The sequence below is a fragment of the Anas platyrhynchos genome, chromosome 19 (genome assembly GCF_047663525.1).
Source record: "Anas platyrhynchos isolate ZD024472 breed Pekin duck chromosome 19, IASCAAS_PekinDuck_T2T, whole genome shotgun sequence".
Taxonomy (NCBI): Eukaryota; Metazoa; Chordata; class Aves; order Anseriformes; family Anatidae; genus Anas; species Anas platyrhynchos.
The window spans coordinates 6513825-6538434 of NC_092605.1; the positions used below are offsets into that span (position 1 = coordinate 6513825).

Below are 24610 nucleotides of genomic sequence, written 5' to 3' on the forward strand. Positions count from 1 at the left end.
GAGTGAAGTTGGAAAAACAAATCAGACCTTACTGCTGTTAGAACTATACCTTCAGGTAGGGTAATTCAGCTCATGTATTAATTGTGATTATTTTTAAAGGTTATTTACCATGTTAAAACTTAAGCTATATTATAGGTCTTCTAGAAAATTTTAGCAACTCTGTCACTATCGAACAACACTAAATTCAAAGAATAATTGGCTCCTTTATTTTTAAAGACTTCATAGTTGCAGAAGCAGTACTGACAACAAACTCCTTTTTTTTTAAAATTAGTAAATAAGGCTAGACAACTTTTTCAAGAATAGATATAACGTGTAAGTTTGTCTGTTGTATATATAGCATGTGGTTATCTTGGATAATGCTGCAAAAACACTTTCCCAAGTGCAGGAATTGTTTGGACTGTGAAATCATAGCAGCTCCTACAAGTAATATTTTATGTCACGACTCTGTAACCGCCTTTGTCTGCTTCCCTCCCGCAGCTATAGATGCATGCAGTATGGTTTGCAATGTTTACATAGAGAAGCAATGTAAAGTGATGTAAAAACTGAGACCTGTTTATCACTTCTGATGTTTGCAAAGTCAATTTTTTAAAATTGCTAATTATTCCTCTCTGCTTCCATAATAGATGTTGGCTTGCAGTTGATGATGCATAGGTGTATTTAATACATGGTATGTGGTAGTGAGTGAAGTGTGTTAGAGCCAGTGTAGTGTATATGTTGTAAGTTCACTTAAACGTTTTGTTTACAGTTCAGGGAGAAGAAAAAACACCATACAACTAACAGTAGACACATTCTTTTACTGATAATGATCACCCAGAAATTAGCTGAATGTCCTAGTCTTTGATGAAAGAAAGCAGGGATCCCTGGTATGCCTGTTTATTTTGGAACTCAGTTCTCCAAAAGCTGGGGTGGGGAGGAGTAATAGTGGGCCTTCTTTCTCTCACCTTTCCCCAAGTAAATATAGGAATTATTGCTGCTTTAGATATAAATTTTGTTTGGTGACTCCAGAATCATAAAAGACTTCTGTTTGAAGATATATTTTTACTAGTAGGTTTCAAATTTTTTAGATCCTTATTCATAGCATAGGAGTAGTTTGTGGTTATCTTACTACCTGGTGTCCAGCCAATGCAGTCTTTTTCTTTAACGTGACAACAGGCCTTTTCCAGTGCTGCGCTGTCTAACAGTGCAGTAGGTACTGTTAATGTACTAAATGCTGTGTACTCTGGTGCCAGTTGAAATGTTATTTTCAACCTCAATATTGAAAGCAACAAGACCATTAAATGAAAATCCTAAATAAAATGTCACATTCTCATTTCCATTGGGCACTGAATCACGATGGAGTGCCAAGACTGGAAATTCCTTGATATGGCCACGTATGAATAAATTTCTATCCTTGGTCCAACCTGAAACTCTTCTGAGAATGTGACCTATCATGGTATTATTCCATACAGTTCCATGTAGCCACTTCATTCTCTTCTCATCTAAGGACCCACTAATTAATTTATCAATTTTATTTTTTTGCACAATCTTGCTTAAGCCATAGCCCTTTCCTAGGAAAAAGTGGGTGTAGATTCTTTTCTTTCTGGGAGGAACATCTTTCATCTTGATGTCATATAAACGTTTTAGGGTTTGAAGTGCTGAACTTAAAATTTCGTCTTTGGCTGAATTGGGCTCTTTGTCTAATGCCTCATCTGGCCAAAATAGTAAGGTCAGCAAAAAATAGGCACTTGCTGGCAACATTCTTTTTCCTTTACAGAATCTTGTGCTGAGTTCACGGAGAGTTTGCATTGGAAGAAGTTTGGCTGATCCTGGTGATAAACATGCTAATACAATGTGGCTCAAAATGTAATTGATCAGATCGGTGTCCTCCAGCCTGTCCCTTAGTGCATTTTCTGGATAGAAACTAAGGATCTCTTCTAGCTTTTCAGCTGACCTATTCTCTTTCTTATCTGTCAAGAATGACAGGATATTTGTGACGCTGCCTCCACCTCTCTTATAAATAGTCATGCCTTTCATCAGCTGGCTCTTAGGACCACTGTTGTCCCCAGTAAGTGATGCTGAGATGAAGAATTTCGCATATACCTCAGACTGTCTTTTCAGCCATTTCCGGGGATTATAAACTTGTTCTTCCTTTTCAGCTTTTCCATCGTCGTCTTCCTTCTCATGGTTTTTATCTGTTTGGAAATAACTTAGGTCTTCTGAAATCCATTCCAGAGCATTGTACAGGTTCTGGCGTAAGCCTCTTAAGCGTGAGTGAAGCTTTCCCCATGTTTTTTCAATGTCTTTAGGAATGTAATCTGTGATCAGGTATTTCACAAGCTCAGAGTGCTCCCCCTCTGGACTTGCGCGAAATACATCAAGTGTGGACAAAAATTTAAGGAGACGACATCCTACTTCTACTTCTCCAAAATAGCCAGCGTTGTTCATATTATCTGTTTCTGCTTTTGCAGCCTGTTGCGCAGCCCTGAAGCATTTCATAGCTTTAAGAGCAATCTCTATCTTGTCAATGTCAGGAATGTCTGTCACTTTATCCACAGTGAAACTAAACCATTTCCTGTAGACTTGACCTTCTGTATCCAGAATGTAAGAGTCATTTGGCAAATGAAGTTTTGCAACACCTACCCAATATTTTGCATCTTCAAATTTTTCATTATTGTAATGCAGTCTGGCAAGCTGCTGGGCAAAAAAGGCATCTTTTCCAAGGAGTTCGTACGCAGCTTTTAAAACAGCTATAGCTTTTTCACAGTCTTCAGCTTTACAGACGTGTTCAATGAATGGGGAGAAGAGGCTGTCTGTATTATCGCCCCTGCTTCTCTTATCACGGCGAATAAACAGATCTCTGATGAATTTTATGAATTCCTCTCGTCCAAATCTATTTTCAAAAAGCATCCTTTCCTGAAGAAGAGACATGGCAATTTGACTTTGAGGTTGGTTCCTTGAAAGCTGATACAAAATTTCTTTTGCAACCAGACAGTGTATTATCCGAACAGATGAAATATAGGTGGTACTTTCCCTTAGTTCAATGAAAATCATTCTTGCTTGTTCGCTTAAGTTACTTTTAAAATCATATGCTCTTGACTTTGTTTCTGTATAGGCACCCAGTCCCAGAAAAGCTTCACAGTGTGATAGTGAAACGTATGAATTAGGTACATAAAAATTAAGCAAAGCCACATAGTGCATCAAACGTGTATCACGGGAAGAATGGTCTATGTCTTGCAGTATGTGGCCTACAAAATCTCTCACATATGTTTCATTGAACTCCTCACACATCAAGACAAATGTAAGTATGAATTTTGGCTCGACATATTTCTGCTTCAGTTTTTCAAGTTTAGTTTTGAACAGAGTTTTCTCTGAGTCTGTCAGCTTGTGAGTAACGGCTACTGTGTCCAGAGGAGAAGCCTTACAAAGCCGTTCAGGGTCATTGGATCGTCTACAGGACATGAGAATGAAGTAAGGTCTGGGGGAATTAATTTTTCTAGTTGCTACAGCATCCATTAAGTCATTTCTTATTTCTTCTAAATAGTCTTCATCATAATCTTCAATTAAGAGGAGCACAGGAAGACAATGATTGATTTCTTTCTCTTCGTAATCTCTAAATGCAAGTGCATGCTCACAAACAGTTGCAGGTGAATATGAGGATTTGATAACAGCACATCTTAAGTCCTTTCTTCTTTTCCATAGAACTTGCCGTGCTATTGTGCTTCCACCACTTCCAGGATGGTGGAATATCTTTAGTTTTGCCACAGAATAGTTGAGTCCAGTTCCTTGTAAAATGTCATCTAGGAGTTTGCTAGCGTCCTTGCATGCTTCACGTTCGATGATTTCCCCACAGTGTCCTTTATCAGCAAGCCAGAAATTTTTCCAGGTGATTTTTCTCCCTTTGTAGAAGTTTTGTTCTATTTCTTGTATTTCTTTTTCAGACAAAAGATCTAATTTAGTATCATCACACTGATCGACACAAAGGATTTCTAGAGAAAACATTTTCTCTTCTTCTAGCGAAGGAAGCATGCATAGTGCTCGTGTGGAAACTGGCAGATGTCTGGGGTGTGCTGTAGAAGGCAGCATTTTTTGAATTGTGGCATCTACATGACTTAGTTTCATTCCCACAATGCTGCGTTGTTCTAGGGTCTCAATGCTGCACGATGTCTGAGCTAGATTAGCCCACTTCACATAATTTTCTCTGGACTCTGCAATGCAAATGATGTACTCCATGCCATTCATCTCTGTATAGAATTCCTGAAAAGTATCCACAATTGGTTTCTTAACTGGTGATAGCAATAGGAAAAGCACAATGAAAGACCGCTTTGGCAGGATTTCATCACAGATCCGAGTGATTGCTTTCTTAAGGTATTTCTTTTTGGTTCTAATCCATGTGTTTTCATCACATGGTTTTCCTTCATCCCCACGGTAGTCGCTGCGCCCATTGCAGAATATCCAACTAGTCTGATCAAACAGACACAAATGTTTCTGAGATGGAGGATTGCCAGTCTTGCTTTCATTGGAAAAATCCTGTAAAAAATAAGACCTTGTTGCATGGTGTTCTTTGTACTTTCCATACAGTCCTGACACAGAATGTTCATCAAAGTCAAAGACACAGAAAACGTTCAAATGCATTAAGAAGTTGATAGAGTTCAGGTCATCCTCTGTACATCTGTTTGTGACAAGGATGTACCGTAGGGAATCATCCATGTAGTTCTTGCCATCATTTAGTAGAATAGATAACTTCCTTCCCAAGTTTTGAGATACTTCTGTATGTACTTCTGTACTGAGAAGCTCAGCCTTTTCTCTTTGAGCATCCCTGTCTTTTGAGCCCTCAATAAAAGCAATTAGGTCATCTTGCTTTACAAGTTCAGATTTTGCTCCTAGTCTCTGATAGAGAGACCGTTCTTTTGTCAGGGTCACCTTCTGGCTGCTTTCATTGTATTTAGGCAAATAAACATCAAAAGTTTGATTCTTCACTAAGCTGGATGTTGGTTCAATATCAACCTCCACCACAAATCTTTGTTCCTGAGAGTCTTTTGAAATCACTTCAATAAAAACAGGTGGGTGGATACATTTCCTTGCAGTTTCTTGCTTAGTTTCAGGAAAACACTTTTCTATGTAATCTAATGCATCAACATAGTGTTCCCTATCTTTGACCTTTATGCCAATGATCTGCCCGTGTTTATAGCCCTTATCTTCAACACTGTCCATGATACCAAAATGTATGGTGCCGTTTGTTCGAATGTTCATGCAGGCTGAAGCAAATCGTATCACTTCATAGGCAAACTTTGACTGCAACTGCTGTCTGTTCAATTCTGCAGCAATGGCAAAAGACTTATATTCGTGACACGGTATGATTAAACCATTGACACCTGTTTCTGGAGAAAGAACTTGGCCTTTCACGTACTTGAAATCAGTGTCTTCACTTCTAAACGGTCGGTATTTGCTGATGTCTAAAACTTCATCAGTATTTTGAGGTTGGGATTTATTTCTCCCTTGCTTCTTGCTTCTTGCAGAAGCTGTGTTTTCTCCACTTGTTTCATGTGGTGGGCCACAGCTGTCTTTGCCTAAACTTTTTTGAGGACCGACATCTTTGGGTCTTACTGAATCTCTTTGTGTATCAATTCTGGCAGGCATTTTGCTACTGAAATGCTTTTCTTGTTTTGTATTTTCCTGTTGCTGCTGAAGCTCATCTCTTTTGAGGAGTAAAATGTGGATTTGGCCTTCCTTCATACCTATTTTTTTGAGGAAAGGTTCATTCAGTTTCATAAGCACTGGACCTGTCACTTCTTCTTCATGTAGTTTTCTTGTATACTCTTCCTTGATTCCAGTAGATTGTAGCCAGCATTGGACATGGTTCTCATCCCACTTATCCACAGGTAACGTGTTGTAATCTAGGAACCAAAATTCTGTGTTACTAATAATAGCTGTGTTGAATGCTAAATTGCTTTCTTTCTACCAGCTACAATGAGAGACTGTCTTCTCAAATATGTCAGTTCTGTCTAAAAGTGTCCTTACCTTTAATCAAGAGCAGTCCTAAGCAATGGTACAAGACTAATAATCAGTGAAGTGAGAAACCACGAGGTTTGGAAACTACTTCAAAACATCTGGGGTTGTTTCCATTACTCCCCTTTTATAAGAGGATTATCGCAGAACTGTAGGGGTTGGAAGGGACCTCGAAAGATCATTGGGTCCAGCCCCCCAAGTGATAAGATTATTGTAACTGATTGCTTATGTGATAAGGTTATTGGAACTGATGGGCTGAATTCCCTAAGCTTGAAGAGGTTTAGGTAGATTATTTGCCCACTTGAATTTGTTTATTTACTGATCTATGAAGATAAGTTATTATGGATTGTAATGGTACTAAAATATTGATTAGTTCCCCAGTAGAGATGAACCTTTAAAATGCACTTATTAAAAAGCAAATCACTATATTCAAAGTGCAAATTTTCTGAAAGCAGCACATACCCATTGTCTTTGCAGGGGAGAAATCCTTCGGTTAATGAATAAAACCCTAGAGGTGAAAAAACAATTGTTAAATAGTAACAGTTAACATTCCTGTTACTTACAGTTGACTTATTTCTTTTCCCCTCCCCTCCCCACTTTTCTTGTGGTACAGGGTAGTTTCTGTACCTCTAAAAGCCTGTTCTTGCCAGCTACAGTGCTTCTGTGCACCTGTGCTGTATGAAGCCACCTGTTCTCTGACACGTGTGAAGAGGCATCTGCTGATAGATGGGCACAGCTAACAGCTACTTCTGCTAGATACAGAAAAAAGGTGGCCTTACACTCCTGTTTCCCTCAGGTTGCATTGTATCTCTTTTTTTAAAAAAAAAAATTATTTTATTTTTTAAATCTCCCCTTCTTATTCCCTCTCTTGTGCTCCTTTTTTCTTTTTTGTGTGCTTGTTTTTCCCCCTCTATTTTTCTATATCTGCTGTGCTCACTGAAGCCGCATAACTTGCTGTCCCACCGAGCAGAAGATTCTTTGGTTTGGGTTAGAGGGGGTGTCCTGGCCTGATACTTGACATGCTCTGCTTTGCTCAGACTGCATTTACTGTGGTATAGAGATGGGCTCCAGCAAATATATCTATATATATATCTTCTGTAGGAAGAAACATGTTAAATAAGCATGCTCAACATAACAGAAATTTACCTTAGATTCACTGTAAGCTAACAGTAACCATCCCTGAGCTAGGGGCCACTTAACGGGAGTCACAGCAAAGGGGTTGGGGATTCAGGGGGGAGTCATTGCTCTTACTGTAGTTGCAAGCTCAACTCTACTGGTTCAGCAGGTGCCTGTAGCCTGGTAAGCCCCATGCCTGCAGCTGATGGCATTACAACAGCATCACCTGCAGCTTCCTCAGAATTCAGGTTTCCAAGGAGCAGACTCACCAGTGCAGCCAGCATAAAAAGCAGCTCAGTAGGGCTTTGTTGAAGCTCTCAGAAAGATCTGAAAGTCAGAAGCCTGCAACTTGGAAGGTGACTGGAGTCCCCAGGACCAGGACTTGGCAAGAGGTGAGTTCAACAGTGGTTGTTCAGTGAGACAGCTGGGCCTAGGTGAATGGGGGAATGCTGTAAGAACTTTGGAGCAAGTGCCTGTTTTAAATTTAAGTGCCTGGTTAGTGCTGTGGAAAGTTTGTGGGCTGATTAAAGAGCCAGCATGCCCAAATAGATCTGGTTTGAGCAAGCAAAGTACCCGGTGTCACTGAGGGGACCAACTGTTCTGGCACTGTTGTTAATTCTTGTGCCATGTGCGGAAGTGGATCCTTCCAAAATCGGTGTACACAGGCTGCTTATTACAGAGTTCAGAGGCCAGTGAGAGGCCTTATCTGTCACATAAATACTAGCCTAGTCTATCAGTGCCTTTTGCCTCTGCTCCGCCTCCCAGGGCTGCGTTTATACAGGGATGTGGCTTGTGGTGTGCCATCCCCCGCCCTGCACACTTCATTCTGTCACACCCTAGTGGGACAGAGCCAGCATCAGGCCACCAGGCGTGGCTTTGGTGAAAACGAAACTTAACGGGGAATAGAAACTTGGGGTGTGGGGGAGGGGAGGCACTGCCCTGGCCAGTGGGCTCATGCTCCCCCCAGTGATAAAGAGCACCTGGGGGAGGCAAGTTGCTGCTGCAGGGCCCACCACCGTGCCACCTGTGTGCATTGTACCTGTGGAATGGGGTGTGTGGGGGATGTCCTGTCCCAGCCCCTCCTGCCCCTGGCCCCAAAATTCAAGAGCTGCTCAGCAAGACAGCTCCACACACCTTTTGGCAGCAGAGCGGGACAGAGGGCAGTGCAGGGGGAGCCACACTTTTCAAGCTCTGCTACCAGTAAAGTAAAGTCAGGCTGAGAATAGGTTTCCAGGTTTCCCACTTACCTACAGCTTTCCCCCAGCCCTATTTGCTTGAGCATGCAGGACCAACCCAGAGAGCTGCGGGATGGCTTGCAGATTGCAGAGGCTTACCTTGCAGAGCAATGTGGGAACCAGGCTGCTTGCAGTGCTGTTTCCAAATCCTGTCCGCAGGGAAAGTGTGTCTATGGGGAGGGGGGGGAGGAAGGTGCAACAGCTGCAGTGCTAAGCCCTGCTTGCTGAGCCTTGTCTTCCACACTGTTCTTGTGGGTTTCTTCTAGAGGTATCTTAACTCTCTCTGTCAAAAAAAAAAGGAAGTAGTTTATGCAAAAAAAAAAAAAAAAAAAAAAAAAAAAACACTTTAATGCTCCACCCCTTCCTGGCAGTACTGTAGCAGCACAGCCCTGCCTGTAGCTTCAGCAGCTCTGCCTCCTGCAAGCATTATCTGGTGAGGTGCGCACCCAAGTGATGGGCAGCATCATGCCAAAGCAGGGTAATCAAAGTGCTTGGGTGGGGTATGGTGAGTGGTATATAGTTTAATTATGTAGATGTCCCCTTCCCACCTGTCTATATCATGTTTGTTTATGCCCCCTTCCCCCCCCCCCCTTCACCAAAGTAGCCACCATTCGCTCATCCCTCTAACTCTGGGGCAGAGCTGCTGGGCTGAGTCACACTCCAGCAGACAGATTTTGTACGTAGCTTTTTCCTGTAAATCACATGGTTTTCTTTCAGCTTAGTTTCACATAAATTTTATTTTTAGTTACAAGAACCTCAGTACTGTACAGCAGTAATTTTTTTTGCAGTCACTCCAGCTGTTTGAGCTTACGTGTTCACCTGTCTTAGCCACCACCAGGTAGGTGCCTTTTGCCTGGGGACTGTTAGGGCAACTAAGTGAGGGTCCTGGGCCTTAAGGGAGGCTCACTGCTTGCTCCCCAGCCTCCCTCCCCCCATAACTTCTGCCATCAGAATTTTAGCCTTGAACAACAGGAAGCGAGTGCTTGGAGCAGGTCCTGAGCAGTGCGTGCCCTGTCTGTTGCAGGCGGGGTGTGGCTGCTGCAGGCCTGGGGTTCGTGTGGCCTTGCCCACCCCCCCTTCTCCAGCCCCTGTTCTGAAACCTGGGTTACTCCACACAGATCAGTAGGCCTGCTGATTTCCCCAGGCACGTGCAGTCATGAAAAGAAATTCTAGTTGTTGGTTTGTTTGTTTTTTAATCTGAGTACAAGTCTTTATTTAGTAGAATTATAAAAGAACTTTACATGAGAAATACAAAAATATGAAATAGTCTTTGAATCTTCTTAGGTAAAAACTACCCTTTTTTTCAAGCTTTAGAAACATGTAACTTGCACAGTTGGTGTCTTACATAAATTGCTTTTATACTTTGTAAAACTAGGAAAAACCTTCCAGTGAAGTTGCTCCAGAAAATTAGCTATATGTACCCAATCATACATATAACGGTCCATAACTTATTAGTTAACAAAACAATGGCACAGTCAGACAAATGAGCTTGTCCACTTTGTAGTTTCCCCTTTAACAAATTCCAGTGAAAGATGCAGTATCACTTTTCCAGTTGTTGTAATATGATTAAATAGAAACACAAATGATTAAGAAAGATTTGGCATGCTTTATACTTGTACCACCTTGATTTGATACTACTTTGTAGTAAAAATTAAATAAATATAAATATGTTAAATAAATACATTGTAAAAGAACACCCTCACTTCTATCATCAGAGTTCACCATTTCATCCTTTGCACGTACTTAATGCTTTGTCACAGCTTTTGGGCCAATGAAAAGAAATACTGCATCTTTTTTAAAAATGGTCTCCTGTGGACATAATTATCCATCTGTACAAATAGAAAATGAGGTTCTTCTACAGCTTTCATCCTCCAATTAAAACACTATAGAATGTTCACTGTTCTGTACATCTTCCATTGCTTCTGATTCAGTTTTTTTTTTCCCTCAGGATTCATCTTACCTCTGGCTCTGCACCTTGCAACCTTTCTCTGTAAGAAAGGAACACTTGCAGTAGATAAATCATTAGCCTCTCCCCAGCTAAGTTACTTGTTTAGCTCTTTTCTGATACTGTGATTTTTTTTTTAAGTCAAGTACTGTTCAAGCTCCTGTGAATACTGGTTGATAATTAAATGAGGTTTATTTTCAAAGTAGGTAAACCTTCAACTTTTTTCAAGTCAATATTGGTTTCAGACCTTCACTGTATCTGCTCATGTAGGAGGGACTAATTTTCCAGGGTAGTTAGGAATTAAATGGTAGTCTTTTTATAGGTTTTGGATAATTAAAAATTATTCCCTTTACAATCACTGTGGCATGCCCAATGCAGAATGTGGCAGTAGTGCAATGGTAGGTTCTGATGATTTGCTACAACTAAAAGGCTCCTTTTGCAGATCCCAGCCCCTAATAATTATGATATCAATCACTGTGTTTTGATTCTTTGCAGTAAAACAGAAGTTATAAAATCAAGTACGGTATAGGGATAGTGGATGATGGTTATACCCATCTTTTGCGCTCCTTTTTCACTGCCTGAAGACCCTTCTTGGGTAATTCCATCACCAGGGTTCATTGCTTTTGGAGCATCTTACTATCTCCTGATCCAGTGCAGGCAGAGTACAAGGCACTTTTTGGATGCTTGGTTTCCTCAAAGAGAAAGAATTCAGCTCTTTGAATTCCCTTTTCCCTGCTAAAGGTAGGCCTGTTTCACAGCCTTGTGCTTGGAATGTTGGTCCCAGATTAAGAAAGCTCCATCTCTCTCCTCTCAAACAGTGTCTCCTGCAAGGCTCTTCTGTGCAGAGTCCTGATTATAGTAATGCTGAAACAGTCTTTCTTGGCAGCAGATATGCATAGCTTTGTAGGTATGTAGGAGGAGGTGAGGGAAGCGAGCTGTGAAGTAACATACAAAATCATCTGGGATGGAGCCCAGGGTGTCCTGCACCTCAGGAGGCAGTTCTCTGTAATGGTGCTTCTGTGAAGACAGAAAGAAGAGGGAAAAGCTCATCCAGAGAGCATGTTCAAAAACCATTTTTTAAATAGGTCTGTCTGTACAAAGTGCATTTTCATGAACGAAGTAACTTTTTTTTACAGTAGACTAATATAGTAAAAAAACCATACATATATATACACCTAAAACAAGGTAACATGCAGACTGATAACAATGAACAAATGGAGGGAGAGCTACCGTGTGAAGAAGAAAAAAAAATTGCAGTGGCTGGAGGTTGCAGGGTGTGTATCCTGAGTACGTATATGCACAGACAAAGCGTTTACCTTGTTTCTCATTGCCCTCAGAAGATCCCGTACTGAGCCTCCTTTATACGATCTGAATTTTCGAAGATCTGCAACATAAAATACAAGATCTCTTTTTGTTTTTCAACACTGTTGTAGCTGCTGGTCTCAAAAATGAGGTGCCTGCAGTCATGTATGGCTACAGACTTGTTCAATATGTAAACATACAGCCTAATTTTATTACTTTGATGACAAAACTGAGACACCATCCTTATTCTGCTGTCCCTGCAACCTGGAACAACAGCATGCAACTCCTTTCCATTATGACAAACTCTCTCTTACCTGTCTGAAGAGGAACAGTGATGTGCTCTCTCCAGTCCATTTTCACCACCTCTCTTCCTCCTCTTTCTAATTGCTTGACTATTAGACCATCTAACGATTCTTTCTCTATCCGGTCACTAACATCCTAGAAGAGACATTCACGTTACTTTTAGTTGTATTTTGCAACCTGTCCCAGTAGCAGAGCTTTCCTTCTACCTCACTTCGTGACAAATTACAATACAATGCATTATGCTTGGGATTGGGATATAAAACCTTCTCGGATGATGTGTATCACTATCTACCAAAGCTTTTTTTTTTTTTTTTAAATCATAGAATAGAAAAAGACTGAAAGGAACCTCAAGTCCTCAGCTGCTAACCACCCCCTGGACACCCACTGCACATATTTACCACAGCAGTCATTCCTTCCCTGTTCTTAAAAACAGGGAAGGTGTTCTGCACTGTACCATCTCAAACGTGCAAAGTAAAGAGAAACTGAATTCAGGATCTTAAGAATGACTACAGGCCTCCTTAAAACTAGAAGAATAAAAATGGTCAAGACAAACCTGAAAAAAATGGAGCTGTTTTTCCAAACTCCAAAAGAAGGGGTGTTTTAGCACACAGCTGGCAGATGGACGTTTCTGAGGGTCCATGTTTATCATTTGTTCTATTAAATCACGAGCAACTATGTCTTCTGCAAGGAAAAGAGTGATAATTCAATGTAGGGAATGCTAATGTTCTGTGTTGTTAGAAGATCATTGTTTGCTACTTCCTCCTATACAATCCTGAACACGAGCTAAAGTACTGCCCTTGTAGATAATCTGGTAGAGCAACAGAAAGCTTTGAATCAGTGTGCTATGAAGATCAAAGGTCACCTCTTTCCCACCCTTTAAATACATGGTAATAGCACTACAGTCAAGCTTTCAGGGCTCTTCTTTTTTACAGCTGGGATGCTTTCAGATACTAATTCAAAGACCTTTACTTAAGGAGTACAGCCTTCACCATTGCCATGTTGGTTTCACTGTGGGTCACTGTTCTACCATCTCTATTGCAATTTTAGCACCCATTGAAAGGTCAGTAGCACTTCAAGTTTACCATGCGTTTCTTACCGTGGTTCCCTGCATTCAAACACTCGAGGCTGTATGCACCCAGCAAAATGTTGGCTTGTCGCTGTAGAGATTTGCCAAAGGGATGGCTACCTTCAGATACCACATAATAGAAGACACAGCCAGCTGAAAAGATGTCTACGGTGTATGTCTGCAAATAAATGACCTTTAAGAGCAACATTTTTTTTTTGCCCTGACAACTTTGAGCCTCATCATAGGGGTGGTTATTTTGCATTTGAGTGCAGAATAAAACTTTTCAGATTCACATTTTGCTATATAAAATTCATAAAAATTATAGGGGGAAGGGGCATTGTTAAATTAATTGGAAGCCTGCAAGAATGCTGAGACTTCCAGCATTACGCATCTTAAGGTTTGACCAACAACGTGCCACCTGCTGGTTGTGCTGCCTTTTCCCAGGGAAGCCTGAAGGAAAGAAAATACTTACAGGGTTTTCTTTACAGTCTTCACTCAGCATCTCAGGGGCAATCCACCCTTCAGTTCCTGGCACACCTGACCGACGGCTAAAGCTGTGTCTGCCCACTGCTAGCTTCTTGCACAGGCCGAAGTCTGAAATCATAGCTTTGACCTTCCCATGGGCATTAGGCATCGAGATGAGGATGTTATGGGGCTTCAGGTCCCTGTGAACTATTACAAACACCCATTTATCCACTCCAGGCAATCCCAAAAACATATGTAAACTTTATTTACTGTTTGTTATATCTATGTCCTAACCTCAAACTAATGTCACTGGTAGAGGCTCATCACTTATTTTTAAATTCCATTACCAGCAGTCATTATGTTTTATAGTTCTATTCAAAAAAATGCAGCGCCCTGAACAAATGGTAATGACTAGCCTTACTAGGCCAATGCAGTGGAATTCTACAGGCGAGGGTAAGTGTCAAAGTAGTGTTAGGACAGAAACTATTGCTTGCTGCCAGCCCTAGGTGGAGCCTTTCCACAGATTAAATGAGCAAGCCCTCAGCATCAGACCATTTTCTCTTTTTTTTTTTTGGCTAGGAAACTGGGGCATTCTATGCAACACTGAACCCTGAGGCATTCTTACCAATACTAAGGGAGTGCAGATAAGCAAGGCCAGCTGTTGTCTGTTGCAGGAGGGTGATGGGTTGCAAGCCATGGTGACTGAAGGCCTTCTGCTCAACATACTGTATAAGATGACAGAAAAACAGAAGTCAGCCACGACATTGCTTATCAGTAGCCTCTGCACAGACAATAAGTATACGCAAAAAAACATAAATTCAAAGTGGGAAAATTGCAGGCAGTCTAATGCTAGATGATAATACACATGCAAAAGCTTTTCTTGCCTGAAGGTGATGAGCTCTAAAACATCATTCAGAGCTAGAATTCTGTATATAGCACCATGCCTCCAGAAGCATTTTGGGGGTCTTCAAAAGTCCTGATGGAGAGGGAGGATGACTAGAATGGAGTCCTTCACAAGAAGGATACTAAAGGACAACAACAACAACTAAAGTACAGGGTTGGGAAGATAGTCCTGAAGGTCTAAGACTATCCCCCTTGTAGGAATGTGTAACTTTCTGAGGTGATGGTGACAATAACTGGGACATCTGCTGCAGGCATTTCAACAATTAAAGACTACGGGAAAACTGAAGGCCTTCCAGTGAGAAGACCAAAACTTTATTTCGGTTTGCAAGTGACTCATCACCTCCTGTAAAGTGGCAGCACACAGCTCGATAGCTATGTACTGAAACTGCCGGTCTTTCTCTGTGCAGAAATAGCGGATCACGTTAGGATGCTCATCTGACTCCCGCAGCAGCTGCACTTCACGGTCTGCAAAGCTGAAGCATTCAGGAAGAATTCTTTTCACTGCAACATCACGGTTATCAAATGTCCCCCTGTGGACAGGAAAGCCATATCAACCTGTTAGACAAAGGCTGATGTAGACCAAGAAGGTACAAAGTGAATGACAACAGAAGACATTTTACAGAGGCATATCAAAGCGTTTCTCATGCAGGAAAGTGATACCTTTGGTCATATCAAACATATCAAAGAGAAGTAATTCCGCTAGAGAAGAAATATTGCATGAAAATATTATACACACACACAAAATACTTTTAAAGAAAGTATTTTTGTTCAAAATAGGTGTATTAAAAAAGATAAAAGAATGACCCTAATGCGGTAATACATTAATCAGTCTATTATTCAATACTGAATACATGTATTATCTCCTACCTGTAAACAATTGTTCCTTCGGCTCCATGTCCTAGTACATCTTTTGGGTTAAATGAAATCTTGCCAACCACTACTCTGTTTGCATCATCATCTGAACAAAAACAAGAGGATTGTTTTAGAATGGATCAAGCCAGCCTTGTAGAACTGGGCATCCTTTGGGGCCAGTATGTAAAAATCTTTTTGCTCATGTTTAAATTGACAACACATTTGATCAAAAGAAATTAACAGCTGCATTTTGGTACTCATGCTGAGCAGGCACATACTCGTGTGTGACTCAACACAGAGATTCAAACTTACTCTGTACAGAACACCCTAACTACCTGTAGGTCTGAAAAGATCATGTCTCAAACAGTGTAAGAGACTAAGGGATCTCAGCAGATAAACTTTCTAAGAAGTTTATGTTTTGTTCAATTCAGGGAATGCAGATTGACAGGAAGCGAGCTTACTAGTAGCTTCCCTGCATAGTCTTTGAAGGGCCTAAAGAGAACACACTAGCAGACCACACTGCATAATCCTTACTTCCGGATTCTAGCTGATACATATTATTTAAATGACCCTCTACCTGAAATGGCTGCAGGTTATAAGAATATACCCTCGTAGACCACATAAATCCCTCAGGTAGCAATTATGAACTGGATGTTCTTCTAAAGCAAATACTTCTCAAACAAAGTGAGGGATGAAACACCTGCACAGTGTTTTGTGAGTGGTCAGACTAAGTTAGGATGATGGTCTTTTTAGCTGTCTGATGCACTAGGTACCATCAATAAGGACAGAGTGGGGAAATACAGACCCAATAAAGGCACTAGAACTACTTTACCCCCCTCTTCTTGCTCAGTGGAAAGGCAGCTCCCAACATCAGAGGTGGAGACGCTGGAATATGCAGAATGGTTTGATGCTCTGGGGGATATATTCGGTGTGCTGGTAGCTGAACTCTCCGTCCGTCCGTAGGAGGTGTCTAAGAAATCTGTTTCTGGAGGTAGGTCACTGGGAGCATGAAAGGGCAGCTTCTGTTGCTGCAAGAGCTGTATCTTCTCTTCCAGCTGATGCTGTCTCTGTTGTTGCTGATGTACACTCTGAAAGAGGATCTCAGTTCCATAAGTGATGGAGTGAAGTTTCTCACAGACATGTCACAAAAGGGAGCACTATAGCCATTAGGGTAGATAGATCCAAAAGGCAGGGAAAATTTTTCTTGTTATTATACTATTAGCTAAGTAGCCTATGGAATGAAAGGGACTTTCCTTCACGTTTTCAATTTCATTCTGAACTTTCATAGCAAACCAAGGAATCACACAGGTTGGTTAATATTGCAAAAGCTGACTCATTAGGCTGACTGGGTGTCTTTCAATCACAGAAGGATAAAGGCTTTGATCCAAAAGCCAGAAAACCTGATAGTGGTTCAGATGAGGAAGGGGGGAATGAAGCCAGTGATTAACATTAAGATCATGTACATGGAAAATAGTAACATGAGAAACTGAACTGGTGGAATTAAAAAAAAAATCTCTGGAGTTGGCACATATGCCAGAGAAATCGCTGTTATACCAGATATATAGCCTTTGTTTCCCCCTGCATCTCTGGGGCTTAAAAATAAGAAAAAAAATTTAGTGCATTATTTCCTAACTCCTGTGTCACCTGTTGGGGTTAGCTGCCAAATACTACTGACTGCCAAAACTGAAAAGCCCCCCAAACTAAGTCAGCATTACCATCGGATAGGTGATGATAAAAGCCACCCAGCCGATGAGCAGGAAAGTGCTGAGAATGATGGTGGCCATGTCTTTCAATATAGAGTCCACAGGAGCCTCTGGCCGAGCAATAGGCCGAGCAAGTTTCTCCTCAATGTCCTTTGGAACAGCAGGAGGCACTTCTGTTGTGGAACCTTCCACTATATCAATAACCTATGAGGAAGAGAAAGCTCTGTTAGCTCAAAGACCTCCATAAGCAGTAGATGATTTATATGCTAGGCTTTCTGCTAGATCACTTCTAATAAATCATAAATTTATAATTATATAATAATTATTATACATTTAAAATAATAATTTATAGCCCTACCAAAAAGAGTTTTGCATGTGGAAATAAAACATCTGAAAGCCCTAATTCTGAAATAAGAATGACACCTCATGATATCACTGATTCTACATGCAAGGTACATGAAAATCTGCCACAAGCAATGTGAAGTAATTTCATATAGCTTTTCTTCTGAGTCTCTCCACAACCTCTATTCTTCTATATTATTTAATCATCCAGTAAAATGATTATTCTCATCACAAACCTCTTCAATAGTGGCTTTATCAGAGTCAGCTGGAATCACATTTTCAGGCCTCTTGGGTAAATTGCTTGGGAATTTCTCCAGGATCTTTGTAGGGGCAGATAATGGTGTTTCGTGGTGCCCTTAAAATAAAACACATTTGTTGAAATAAGAAATTGTCCCTCTTCAAGGAAGAGGGCCTTGATTTCAGCATCTTTGCTTAAGAGCATACACAAAGTTGATTTTCAAAAGACTTGAGATCACAGTCCAAGAGCTTGCATTAAAACATTTTTCCCGCTGTTCTGCCCCTGCAGTCACAGGTATAGTGAACACAGTTGTGAAGAACTCCCTGTTAGGGCATTGACGGTGGGTTTGGTTCCTGAGCTCTCTGTGACCATGCCAGGAACACATTACAATGCCTCCTAGCTGTCTCTCTGTCAAGTTAGTTTTACTTTGTGATGTGGCCTTGAAGCAAAGATCGTGTTTGAGATCTGAAATAGTTCTGAGGGGCATGAATCATATTGCATAAGAAGGAAGGAAGAATCAATCCAGCACTTAGCTACAATTGCTCTTCATGCTCCTTTGGCTCATGCTAACCAAGTAAGTGAGAAGAAGGAGAAGCAACTGTGCTCCCAGCTTTTCCAATTGGAGTGCCTTAATCCCTCATTTGTGAAATGAGGAAGACATGAACATCCAATCTTTATAATGAGAATTAAAGTAATATGCGCAATAAAATCCCAAAGAACCAGAATATAGTATGTGCAACAATGTTCACCGTAAATTATCTATACCCCTCTCTGGATGAGGAGGCAAATAAATAAACAACTTCCCACACACTGAGCTGAACACTCCTCATCCTATAAACTGAGTAAAGCAGAGGCCTTGGAAAAATTAGTAAGCAGATATCTGCTTAATGCATATTCCAAAGGGGACGAATTGACAATGATTACTAGAATGTAGTAATTGCCTCAGTTTAGGCAGTCATTGTGACTTTGATTTACAGAAGTAGAAAAACAGCTCTTAGGCCTGGATTAAAAGTGTCCACGAGATGGCAATGTGAACCTGCCTGACAAGCAGACAAGGGCTAAGAGAGGGACCTCATAATATACCTATTAAAAGCCAGTCGTTCCAGTAGTTGAGTTTGGTCTTTTCTTTCAGTCTGCCTGAAAACTTCAAATCCGTACTGGGGGTGATAACACACTCGCCAGTGTCTTCGATTGTGACTCCTTCTGTTTTTGGACCCTCTAGTAAGGGTATAGCACTGCCACGGGGCTAGAAAGAGAGACCATTGCTATAATTAATAACACACTGTTTCTCTGTAATATTTAAGTAGGCAAGTAAGTAGAAAAAAATGGAGGGTCAAAATTAGTGGGCAAGCAAAAACTCCCAGCAGCAAAGTCACCATAAGTAAATACTGCTATTACACCCTCAGTAAATGCTTCAACAGCCTTGGACATTAGACCTAACTTACATGTTGCCTAGGCGATGAGATTACTCTCTCTTTTTAGAAAAGTGAAACAGGAGCTTTGTTTGCTACCTGGATAGTCACTGAAAAAAATAACTATGGTGCAGTTTCCTATCAAAAGGGAGTTATTTTGATTATAAAAATAAATACAATTTTAAAAAAGCCATTTTAACAGTAACCACAATACATCAACAGTACTGCACAGCTACCTCTGGTCCACTCCTGCTAAGCTCATCTGGCACAATTCCCGATGATCTACAGTCACGTCTTTGCAACATTTGAAATGACTTTGGAAATACAGTCATGCATTCTAAATGCTTACTGTTGTTTCATGAAGTACTCAATTTGCCATTTATTTATAGCAATCTGCAATTTAAAAACTAATTGCTGTAGACCTACAGTCTTCAGTGTTTTATTTTCTATTTTAATAAGGATCATCCTTTTTCAGATATTGGAACAAATTTAATCGGTACAGGTCCACCTTATACTGCATAACAGTTTGTCTTCTGTTACAAGACAGAATGATAGGGTTATAAAATCATTTTACTTAGGAAAGTATATCATGCTTTCACAACAGAAGTCTCAGAATTCCAGATGCAATCAAAATATCCCTTTTTTAGATACACTGAAGATACTTCTCATAGAAATAAGCTCACTATTTGTGTGTTGATGGGACTTTACAATAATTCTGTACATTTTGATGAACATATGTTCTACTGTCTGCTCTCACTCAAAACAGAGTTCATTTCAACTCCTTTGTAACTCAAAACAATACAAATTCTGTAAAGACACTTTTCAGCAGATGTCATTCAACTCTTGTAGCTCCCAACTTACCATGACCGCTACTCCTTCATGCACCATTGATGGTGATGCATACAAACTTGTGGAGTACTTCCCTACATATAGAGTTGGTCTGGAAAAAAAACAAAAACAATACATGTTAGAAAGAAATAGATGACAGTTTTACCATCTTAGCTAGGTTGCCAAGGTTAAAACCCTGGCAACACAATCCTACAAAACTAATGCATGAATTTCTAAAATCATCAACATCTAGTTCTTAAAAACACTGAATTCATAAACTTAAATGCTGCTGTATGATCAAGCCATTTGTTTTAATTATGAAAGCATTATTAGTTGTCATTACTCATATAACTCATGTCCTATTCTTTATTATTCAACAGCTGACATTTGCCAAAATGTTTTGCACCTAAATGAAAAATTACATTATAAACTACATTTTAAAAAAGAAGCATTATAAAAAATACACTTATAATTCATTATTAAAATTATATTATAATCTACATTATTAAAATATTCTTTTATTAGGTAAACACAGAATGTCTGATAAAAAACCTAATAAACATTTGCTAAATTTTTCATAGTTTTTTTTTCTCTGCCTTTAGATAGTGAAAGATGAAATATGATATACAATGACTGCTAGAGAGCTAGACTGCTGACAAAACCCTGACAAATAGCAAAAACAACAGGAATATTCATGCTCACGTTAGTTTGCTCTTGGTCTCTGTTTCCTTTGGGAAAGGATATTTCCACTTGGTAATGTGTCCAACCTCCCCAGACATGAATGTCAAGTATCGCAGAGTTTCTATCCCCACATTTGTGTGCATAACTTTCCGTAATCCTTCACGTTGCCAGATGTAAAAAGCTACCACAGGAGAAGCGTAATTCTGAATCCACAGCACGTCCCCAGACTCACTGTCTACAGTCACCACCAGCCCATCTCCATTAGACACAAAGTGGGACATTTCTGCAATATACAAATAAGATAGAGATCGTTTGGATTGTTGCTTACATGCAACTTTAATACAAATTAACAGTTCAAGCCTTACATTAACTGTGGAGCTCACTACATCTTCTATTGCAAATGAAGAGCTGTCAAACGTTATGCCAATAAAAGTTCAGTTTTGTCAGACCAGCAGGAAAACCACATTTATTTAGCTCATCTGTTCAGCATGTACAGCAAGGATTTGTAGATCTCACTGCTGTAAACGTACAGATTAATTTACACACAAATCATGCCTTTGCTACATGCTGAAAAGGGAGCTTTCATGGGTGACTGAGAGGTCTCACAAATGGCTGAAAGCTCTTCCATAGTTTGTTGAGTGTCCAGATTCAGGAGACTCAGTGCCCGTAGAGATGTAACCCTGCAGAGCTGTTCTGTGCCCAGTGCCTGTGATAGCAAATGGGCAGTCCAAGCAGACTCCATTTTGATTAACCTTACTTAGTGGCAACTCAGCTCTGGAAGATAAGCAAGTGTTCAAAATACCTAGGCAAAACCTAGAATCAAGAATATTTATTGTTTATTATTCCACAGCCTCAGAAGGTAGTTTTGGTTTTTTGTTTTCTTAAAAAAGGAGAGAAAAGTTTCAAAAGTAAGAAAACAAACTCTACTGTTTAACATAGGAGGTTTACTGTATCATAAGGGCGTATTTTACTTATGTAATAGCTCTGTCACGTGGAAAAATACCCACTAAGAGGCAGAATCTGAAACTATTTACTTGTTATCTTTATCTCATTGACCTGATATGTAATTCTGCTTATAAATTTAAATTTTGTTTTTATAGGCACTAAATCTGGACAAGTCTGTTAATTCTCCATGCAGCTCAGCTGTCATAACCTACCCCTGAAATTTACATGTTCACGCTTCAGGATTCCCTTTTCCACTCAGAAGCTTTAAATAAAACTGATCTGCAGTAATGCTAGTTGTTCAGTACTTGAACCCTAAGCAGTGAGGAGAGATTATAATATAATCTTTTTAATTAACTGGTTGAGTCTTTAGTTTAAATGCAAAATAACTCAATTTTATAGAACCATAAATAATGTTTACTTAATTACTATTACTGATTTTGATGTTAGTGTTCATACATTTTGACTATCATAATAAAAATGTTATGTTGGGATTCTCAGAGCGCAGGTCACTGCTGTTCACAGTTATCAGCACTGATGTAATTCACATTTCTTCTGCAGCATCCAGAACGAGTATTGCAAACATAATTTAAACTTCTCAAACTCTCAGTGTGATGTTTGTTTCCCTTTACAGACTTGGATATTGAAACAAAGGAAGACATCCTAGGTCATCCAGGAATTTTATGGTAAAGCCACACATGGCTACTTCTAGATGAGATGAATTAAATGCACAAAATCTATACATCAGCCAGATCAACTAAGACATTCTAGTTTCTCAAGATAATGAAATAATTTCATTTGATCCACTTTTTCAAAACAAAATATAGACAGAAAGTCCCTTCTCCAAGTTGTTCTTAGACAGGAAATGAAACCTGTTGTCTCCTATACCTCCAATCCATCACAGGAACCCAAGTATTTCCTCACATAACAATTCCTATAAATCCATATTCTGTGTAGCCCTCCCAGAGTTGTCAGGACAAAGTTTTAAGGCCTCCTTCAGGGAGGACACAGACCTTCTGCACCTGCAAGGGATGTGCCAACAGCCTGGAATCACTTGCACTCTGGGCAAAAACAAAAGACAACTCTGGAGTATGTGCAATAGCTTTTCCTGAGCGTCCACTGCAGTTCAGGTTTACTTCCTCTCCTGCCATTTTTCACTAAATTTTAAGAGTTAAAACCAGTACCTTCCACACTGAATTAATCTGAACCTTCGAGACTGAATTAGCTTTAAGCTACCTAACAGGCTCTAGATATTTGGCCAAGTAAGGACAAAATCTGATAGATACATATCAACTAAAAAAATAAAATAATAATAATAATAATAATTAAAAAAAAACACAAATCAGACAGCTCAACTTACTCGTTATAGAAAAGAATACGAATATGTTTTTTCTGTATGCAATGTCCGTGGCCAATATGTGAACAAAAATTACAAAAATTAAATTCTTACTGTATTTTATGTCTTCATCGGGCATAGTAGCTGCATAATCAAAATAGGTGGCATTCCATCTCAGCTCCTTCTTCTTGGTGTCATACATTGTGATCGTGTACTCTGTTAAAAAATATACAGTCTGTGAAGCAAAAAAACCTATGAGAGAATAGAATCAATCACCTCAAACATGAGACACTCTTCAAAACAGCACACATCGCTTACTGCTCTGCATTTCATTTTCCCAACACTCCGGTAAATAACCACTTAATAGTTGTTAAAGACAATACCTAATCCACTCATATACTGATCTACAGCAATCTCAGAACAAGCCCTGCAGGCAGTTACTGCCCACATCGCCCTCATTTTGTTTTTACTGCACAGCTTCTTCTGATGTACTTTGTTTTACTTAAAGTTTCCAAACCCTGCTTTCTAAAATACAGCATTACTGTGTAACTGAACTATCACACTTAGGAATATTTAAATAATACATTAATATAGAGATTAAAGGCTATATGATTCATTCCTTCTTACTAGTCAACATCTATACATGGGTTCTTGGTCTTAAATACTGTAATTTCAGCCAATAAATATGCTGTTATCTCCATTTTCCTTGAACATTTTTTATGAAAGCTGTATGCTACACAGCAAACTTGGGTTCATAGCTGATAGTGGAATGCATTGTTAAATAAAATATAAATGCCACTTACTCAACAACAAAAATAATGGATCATGACTACTCCCAAATTTAAAAAAGCAGTGTCTTTCCACAGCCATGAAGAGTTAAAAATACTGTGTACTGTCTAAAATCATAATTTACTGAGGAGATTCTAAGAAATAAACTTGAAAACTTGGACTGTTAAGAAGGTCAATTGTTATGATCCTGAACTTTAAAAACAAAACAAAAATAAAGTAAACATATTATCTTCTGAGCTGCAGAAAAAAAAAAGCATATGACCTGTTCTCCCAAGATACAGTAGGGATGTTGATGGGCAAAGACTTTCTGCAAATGAAGAAGTCAAGGTCTGCTGTTTCTCCCCAGTCATGAGGTCAATCACGTACCAAATATCCTGCTTTTTACCTGAAATCATAATTTAAGCTGTGTTACCATTTGGTTGGAATATTGTACTCCCAATTAAGTTTTTCATTCCTCTTTTTTCCTTAGCAGGCTCATGAGCTTAATATGAGTAAGGCATTTTTAATAAAATAACTTCTTAATCAGGTTTAGCTTCATCATTTAGCACTGCTGGCCAATTCCAAATATTGACGAGAACAACTAAATACAGTACTTAGAACAGTAAGTACTATTGGCTAACATACTTTTTCACATTAATAATATCTAAGAGAATTCTAAGTGTAAAAAATCCTACAAGCTAGTAGAGACTGAGGTGCTGCTGTTTAAGGACAGTAGATAGAAGAAATGATGAGGGCCTACACATTCCAAATTGATTAAGGACTATAATCCTAACAACACATTCAACACTATGTGAAAGCCACAACTTTGAATAATTCTCTGGTAAGTCTGCAATTCTAACATATATGCGTCCAGCACAGAAGCTCAAATAGACATTTTTCACCCCTTTCCTGGACCAACACAAAGCAGAGAACCACAAGTTGGTATTGTTCCTTCAGACTGAAATACTAAGTTCATCCTGATCCTTCACACATCTATTGTCATAAGCAATAACTGCCCTTCCTCGTCCCTTCTTCCAAATCCATCTGCAATTAGAATGAGTCAGGACAAGTAAGCTACAAATTTGCTGTTATTTATACTGCAAGTGAACCCACTGTATCTCAGATAATGGAACGCGTCTAACCCTATTGCAACGGGATTTCTAACATAATGATAATTGTACTATAAGC

The 24610-nt window shown here is 39.6% G+C and overlaps 2 protein-coding genes and 1 long non-coding RNA gene across 9 annotated transcripts in view; 1 reads left to right on the forward strand and 2 right to left on the reverse strand.

Moving 5' to 3' along the window:
• Positions 1-774: 774 nt before the first annotated feature.
• Positions 775-8650, reverse strand: LOC101800860 (sterile alpha motif domain-containing protein 9-like). Of its 3 annotated transcripts, XM_005012284.6 has the most exons (4): positions 8436-8650; positions 7371-7531; positions 6448-6493; positions 775-5873 (listed from the first exon to the last, which is right to left on the reverse strand). In XM_005012284.6, exons 3-4 carry the CDS (start codon positions 6449-6451, stop codon positions 1204-1206), a joined length of 4674 nt encoding a protein of 1557 aa, XP_005012341.3. In that variant the 5' UTR covers positions 6452-6493; positions 7371-7531; positions 8436-8650; the 3' UTR covers positions 775-1203. The 3 variants fall into 3 exon arrangements, with proteins under 3 accessions (XP_005012341.3, XP_005012342.3, XP_027327433.3); XM_005012285.6 differs by lacking the exon at positions 7371-7531; XM_027471632.3 differs by lacking the exons at positions 6448-6493; positions 7371-7531.
• On the forward strand, positions 5868-8638 carry LOC139999053 (uncharacterized). Its single transcript, XR_011804064.1, has 2 exons — positions 5868-6754; positions 7268-8638. It is a non-coding gene; the product is annotated as an uncharacterized lncRNA (long non-coding RNA).
• Positions 8651-9509: 859 nt separating the features above from the next.
• ERN1 (endoplasmic reticulum to nucleus signaling 1) overlaps positions 9510-24610 on the reverse strand; it is a 38493-nt gene continuing 23392 nt past the window's right edge. For 4 of the 5 annotated variants that reach the window (XM_072025564.1, XM_072025563.1, XM_072025561.1 and 1 more), the window contains exons 6-22: positions 23706-23828; positions 22769-22870; positions 20398-20659; positions 19729-19807; positions 18539-18701; positions 17454-17572; positions 16888-17079; positions 16005-16260; positions 15188-15278; positions 14661-14850; positions 14043-14142; positions 13425-13624; positions 12983-13130; positions 12440-12567; positions 11898-12021; positions 11598-11665; positions 9510-11298 (exon numbers count right to left, since the gene is read on the reverse strand). In XM_072025564.1, coding sequence (XP_071881665.1) covers positions 11092-11298; positions 11598-11665; positions 11898-12021; positions 12440-12567; positions 12983-13130; positions 13425-13624; positions 14043-14142; positions 14661-14850; positions 15188-15278; positions 16005-16260; positions 16888-17079; positions 17454-17572; positions 18539-18701; positions 19729-19807; positions 20398-20659; positions 22769-22870; positions 23706-23828 — 2552 coding nt within the window. In that variant the 3' untranslated portion in view covers positions 9510-11091. Of the gene's footprint in view, positions 11299-11597; positions 11666-11897; positions 12022-12439; positions 12568-12982; positions 13131-13424; positions 13625-14042; positions 14143-14660; positions 14851-15187; positions 15279-16004; positions 16261-16887; positions 17080-17453; positions 17573-18538; positions 18702-19728; positions 19808-20397; positions 20660-22768; positions 22890-23705; positions 23829-24610 lie in introns of those variants that run through there. The other variant, XM_005012288.6, reaches the window with a different exon arrangement.